At 39.0% G+C, this 6,000-nt stretch overlaps 1 protein-coding gene across 13 annotated transcripts in view; it reads right to left on the bottom strand.

Moving 5' to 3' along the window:
* Positions 1 to 1,002: 1,002 nt before the first annotated feature.
* Positions 1,003 to 6,000, bottom strand: part of dysf (dysferlin, limb girdle muscular dystrophy 2B (autosomal recessive)) — a 90,990-nt gene continuing 85,992 nt past the window's right edge. For all 13 annotated transcript variants that reach the window (XM_053681337.1, XM_053681343.1, XM_053681345.1 and 10 more), the window contains 4 exons: positions 5,212 to 5,384; positions 3,868 to 3,977; positions 3,534 to 3,681; positions 1,003 to 2,946 (listed from right to left, as the gene is read on the bottom strand). In XM_053681337.1, coding sequence (XP_053537312.1) covers positions 2,887 to 2,946; positions 3,534 to 3,681; positions 3,868 to 3,977; positions 5,212 to 5,384 — 491 coding nt within the window. In that variant the 3' untranslated portion in view covers positions 1,003 to 2,886. The remainder of the gene's footprint in view (positions 2,947 to 3,533; positions 3,682 to 3,867; positions 3,978 to 5,211; positions 5,385 to 6,000) is intronic.

The raw sequence follows: 6,000 nt of genomic DNA, 5'->3' as shown, positions 1-6,000 counted from the left end.
TTCTTTTACTGCTCCACCACCATCATCAGAACAGGTGCTTTCATTTATGCCCATCCCAAGTACAGAGCACTTCATCTTCCCCATGACTCCACTTGCCCCTGGACATTAAAAAAAAACTACCTGCATCTCATGTTGAATAATTTCTGGGTTACTATGTCATTTATTCTGAGGTACTAAACATAATTTTGCATGATCTATGGATTTCAATGAATGATTTCAGAGATCCAGCCGTGAACGCTTAGAATCCTCACCACATTTCACCTCAGTAGTTTATAATTCAAGTATTGTAGAAATAGATCACATGTTAATAAGAATAACCTTTATTTTTCAATCTCTCTCTCTCTCTCTCTCTCTCTCTCTCTCTCTCTCTCTCTCTCTCTCTCTCTCTCTCTCAGTTTAACAGGGCCATGATTCACACTCGATTAAATTCCTGCTTTTATTTCAAGGCAGGCCAGCTCATTTGAAGCATCAGCAAAGCGACGGCAGTGAGACAGGGTCTAGTAGAGGTCCATTCCACATGGCACAACCCGAAACTCTGTTCATGTGCCACACCTTCCCCAAGCTCCTGCTGGTTAATGTGTTTTTATAAAGCTAACACCATCTACACCCTCCAGGACTACACTACTCAGCGAGATTTCAGGACTAGCTAACGACAATGTGGCTCAGTTTCTAGCTGTGCAAACAACTACATAGTCTCTTGTCAGCATCTTATGTGAGAATTTATTCCTGAAAATTTAATGTGTGGACATTGGAATCAGGTTGTTTCTGCTGATTCCTTACTATTTTGATCACGTAAGACAATAATATAAATGCGACAACAAATTAGATATTTGAGTTGTTTTTGTTTGTTTGTTTTATATTTTTACAAAGATGAACTTTCCCCCGCTCCTGAAACACTCAGCAGAAAAGGCCAATCACTTAAGCTCAAATCCACATGCATGCTACCTCAAAGCAGCTTCGTTTAGAAAACCCTGAATATGTGGAATGTGCTTCATGCATACACCATTTTTCAAGAAGATTTAATGTAGGTCTTGATGAAACAAAAGACAACACTACAATTAAGGGCATATATTTTGTTACTGGAATATTGCTATGTTGTAAGCATATATTGTCTGAAAATGTATGCACATACAATTTTAGGCACAGTGAATGTATCCCTATGAGGGATTAAAGCCAGCATATTCCCGACATATTCATTATTAGATTAGATATAGTACAGCATGTTGTATTCAGAGTAACAGCAGTGTCCTATTCACAGAAATAGTGACAGACAGGATTGTCATGTTGTGTAACTTTAACAAGGAATAACATTGACATAATAGCTAGTTATTCTTTGGGTAAATTGTAACCCTCAATTACTTTGGCTGAATAGACCCAGGACTATATATATCAACAATTGTCCTGCAAAAAGCCATTTCAAGTATTCTGGGACTTGGATTGTACAGCTTTAGTAAAAGTATAGAATAGCGTTACTCAGTTTGACTAGAGGAGAAACAAACAAACATAAAAAACATTATCATCTTTTAATTCTTCTTCAAGTCCCTTTTCTTACATCATAATTTTAAAGCAGTCTCAGACTGAATTAAAGAACATAGGCCATTTCCACCTTTTTGGGCCAACATGTGCATGCTCTAGGAAGGAAATCAGTGAAAATTTGCTGGGATTATCCTGGTTCTCTTGAACTTTCCTGTTAAGAATGATGCGGTGTAGCTCTTGCTGTAGGCTAAACACACTGCTAAGCTCTATAAGCACACAAAGGTCAGTCTTATGTAATAGGTGCAGCACTGTGGAGCCCTGCGCTATGATCCGATTGACCCTTCCAGTGGCCATGCTTCGACCACTTGAGCTTGTGTTTCACGCAACACAGTAGGGAACATAGCACATTGCCTACTTCTGTCACTATGTTTTATCACACTGATTGCCTTTTAACAAGTTCTTTAAAGTAGTCCTGACCTTACCAGATGCACACATGTGATTCTAAGCTCATTCGTATACAGAGGCCATCACAGCCACCACATTATTTTGCTTTTTAACAGTTAAAGACACATTACAAACCCTCTTAAACTGTCACCTTTTTCTGTATCTCACATAGCCAGTCTCCACACACACATATAACTAGCACATAGCTGACACCAGGTCTATTTAGTCAGGGATTTCTGTGGAGGCTTTGATAGTTATCAGACAAGCATAGGGTTGCTGACAGCTGGAGCTCGGCTAACAAGCAGGTTGCCTCAGACCTTACAAGTTCACAGGACAAATCCAGGCTTTAACCTAAAGAATCAGTGCATGCTGAAAGCAAAAGGGGTGGGTGGTGAGGGATGAAGGCACAGGAGGAGGCGAAAGGCAATTCTTTCTCTATATTTCTATGTTAAGGCAGAAGAAAGCCATCTCTAGCTGTGAAAAGGCCAGTATTTCACAGACTACATGAAGAAGGGTTTAAATCAGGGAGAGAGATAAAAGTAGTCAAACAGAATTCAGAGGGAGAAATGAGTTCAGCATGAGGTCATAAACAGGGCCAAGGAGCTCAGAGTTAACATACAACTCATAGGGTATTTCTACATGCATAGATGGCTTGATCAGAGGCACGTGCACACATCATTTTACACAGTTATCTTGATGTAACATCAGTTTACACTTAAATCCTCTTGTAAATCCTCTTGTTCTCTATTCAAGTTGAAGACAGATGTCATTAGGAGCAGCATGGATTTCTGTGTGCATAATGCACAATGCCCCAGGTGATATGACTTGATTATCCCACAGGAACCCAGTAATAGATATGGAGCCGTTTCAATACTGAGATGTATTTGGCATAACAGGTGCCATAAAAGGTGCTAGCATGGGCGTTGAGCCCCATCCTTCTTTCACAGTCTTCTCAAATTCATCTGCTTATTGGTTCCCATTTCCTATTCCACTGAAGGGGCCCACCATCTTCATAGCAGCATAGTTCTGCAAGAATGGAAAAAACACAAGTTATTCAAATCTGACCTTTAAAAAATTATGCAAATTTGAATGATCGAGGTTATGTGGTTGGATTTCATTTAATCTTCTTCCAATTAAACCTGACAGGAAGGGTATGAAGGCTGACCCTATCCATGAACTTAACCCCAACATTCGTAACTTTCATACAAACTGAGTCATGTGAATATAGTTACGAATTTCCAGGCATCAGACCATGTTGGGTGATTCACACGAAAGAGACATAACCTAATCCTAACGGTAAAATCAGTAATTGAAATATTTTCCAGAACTGCCTAAGGAATAAGTAAAATCAGGGCTTTCTACCTCATTGAGCTTGTGTGTGTGTGTGTGTGTGTGTGTGTGTGTGTGTGTGTGTGTGTGTGTGTGTGTGTGAGTGCGAGAGAAATATTTGACCCAGGTGCAATATTAAATAATGGTCCCCACATTCTTGAAATACGATCAGAGAGATACAAGCTTTTCACACTCTACATTTATCCTTTGATCTATAAAATTACCACCCAGATATGATACCCACCCCACACACACATTCACACACATTCATACACACAGCTTACAGGGAAAGAGTAGAGAAAGACTCCCAGGAAGAGCAGGATGAAGAAGAGAATGATGAGTCCCAGAATGAACCATTTAAACTTCCTCCACACTATGAACCTCAGAGTCTTATAAGGAGAAGAGAACCACAGGAAGGAGGTTTCAGGACGCCTGCACAGAGATAATGAGAAGCCACATATCTGTTTATCAACATTTATTCAGTTACCTTCAGATTTGACTCATCTGAAACTAAAGAGTAAAGAAAAATAACAAACTGTGGTCATCCATTCCAAATGATCTTGGAGGCTTATAATGTGTTTTGGGAACTAACAGGAAAGGTTAAAAGAATTGACTCACTGTGGATCCTCCAGACGAGGGTTCATGTTGGGTTCTTCTCTGCCGAGACCTGCAGGCCTTTCGTCCTGTTCCTGCTCCGACACAATCTCCAGTGTCATCTCAACCTTACCCTGAAGGACAAATTTAACTCATTTACTAATTTCCTGCACTGAGAAAAGAAGAATTAACAGAATACGTTTTACTTAAAACTGACTTATCATAGGTCTACGTCTAAGAGCACTTGTTAAATATAATGTAAATTTAAAAATAAATTACATTAACAATAAGGGTCATAGATTGTCACAGATTCTCCATTCATCTCACAGTTCCCATGGTGACAAACACCATGTGCTTATGTTTTGGTTTCTGTTTTGATCCTGTCTCTACCACCCATCCTGTTATTGGTTTGTTACCTGTTTGTGTCCACCTGTTCTGTGTTTCTTCTTGATTTGTTTGTCTATTTATACTCTCCTTTTTCTTTGTAGTGTTGTGAAGTTTTATTGTGCTATTAGTAATTTCATTTCTGAGCCTTGTTTTCCAAGTTCTGTGTTTCATTTACTTCCTGGTTTTGAGCCTTGCTGCTTTCCCTTGTTTCTGATTATGGATTATCTTTGTTTACGTTTGCATGCCTGTGTTTAACCCCCTGCTATTGACATGGATTACATTCCTTGGATTTGCCAAATGAATATCACACTGAGTGTACATATGTGCATCCTGCCTCTACTCACACAGCACATTACGTGGTCTTAAAAGGTAACTTAAAGCAAGTCTTATCATAGCTGTTCAGAGGTAGTTTTACCCAACTTTTAAACACTAGAGCAGTACAGCAAAAAGTATTTCCAGTTAGTTACACTTTCCTAAAAAGGGTTTACAGTTTATATGTAAAATCAGGAAGAAACTGACTACATTGGTAACTGATAACCACAAATTCAGAATAGGTACTCAAAATAGTACCTATTCAGAAAAGACAAACAATAGAGATTTTAAAAATTTCACAAATAATTTATACTCAAGAATTCATGAAATTTCAGATATATTTCAGGCATGGTGGATCAGATGGTAGAGCTGGTTCAATTCTGAGCCCAGGTGGCTATCAGTGTGGCTTAGAATTCACAGAAACTCTGATCAGCATGAAGTAGTTACTGAAAATGAGTAAATGAATGAAGATAAATATTTACTGACACCCCAACAACTGTCCTTAGACATGCATTATCAGTGAGTTTTGAGTAAACAGGTTTTCGGTTGTTCAAAGGCAAGCATGTCAGATGTCTTGTTCATGGTAATTTGTCATACACAACAAACACCGTAAATGTGCATATTCTGTGTATTGCTACAAGATGTTTGTGTGTGTTAGCTGTCACTCACAGCTAAGATCTTCTCTCCTTGTCTGTCACACACACAAGGCCACCAGCCTTTGACTGTCTTTTGTTCAAACAGAGACACCAGCTTGTCCTGGGGCTGAGAGAGCAGCTCCAGACCACATTTCTCAGGAGACTTCGCTGGCTTCAGCATGTGGTTCAGATCCATTTCCAAACAACCTGAGAGAGACAAAGAGAAAGAGACGCTGTTGTTTTTTTTTTGTTTTTTTTAAATCATTCCCTTTTGAGAAAGGTTTTTTGGCAGTTTTAAACTTTGCCAACCTAAAGTGGACAATTTGTCACAGTCTGCAAAGATGTAAATTTAACACTGTGGCTGTATGATATATTGTTTAAACATATACGTACATACTCCATAATTCAGTGTACAGCATTCTTTTGGGAGCCATGTTCCTAAGATCATAACTCTTATTTTCTCTGAATGTGCTGATATGCTGGAAATAAGTTTAATAAATGCAATAATAACAGTGGTTGTGAAGATGAATGATGTATTTGTGTAGGAGTCCACTGTGTGTGGTGTAGCCTCAGGGACAAAAGCTACAAGTTACATAGGTTCATACTGAGGCCCAGACATTCGCAACAAACTAATTACGAAATATACACACACATACACAGACAGACATGCCCAGCAAGACACACTTGCACATACAGTAAGCTTAAACATAAGGATTCTATCAGCATGGTCCTATTTCACGCAGTGTTTTGCTTCTTGTTCTGCTGTCATGTCAAGGCTGAGAAATGGTGCAGTTGAACAGTTATGTGGTTTTGGGAAGGTTAA

This window comes from Ictalurus punctatus, chromosome 7, assembly GCF_001660625.3.
Source record: "Ictalurus punctatus breed USDA103 chromosome 7, Coco_2.0, whole genome shotgun sequence".
NCBI classification, from domain to species: domain Eukaryota; kingdom Metazoa; phylum Chordata; class Actinopteri; order Siluriformes; family Ictaluridae; genus Ictalurus; species Ictalurus punctatus.
Note: the sequence above shows the minus strand (reverse complement) of the source record. Positions and strands in the feature narration are given on the sequence as shown.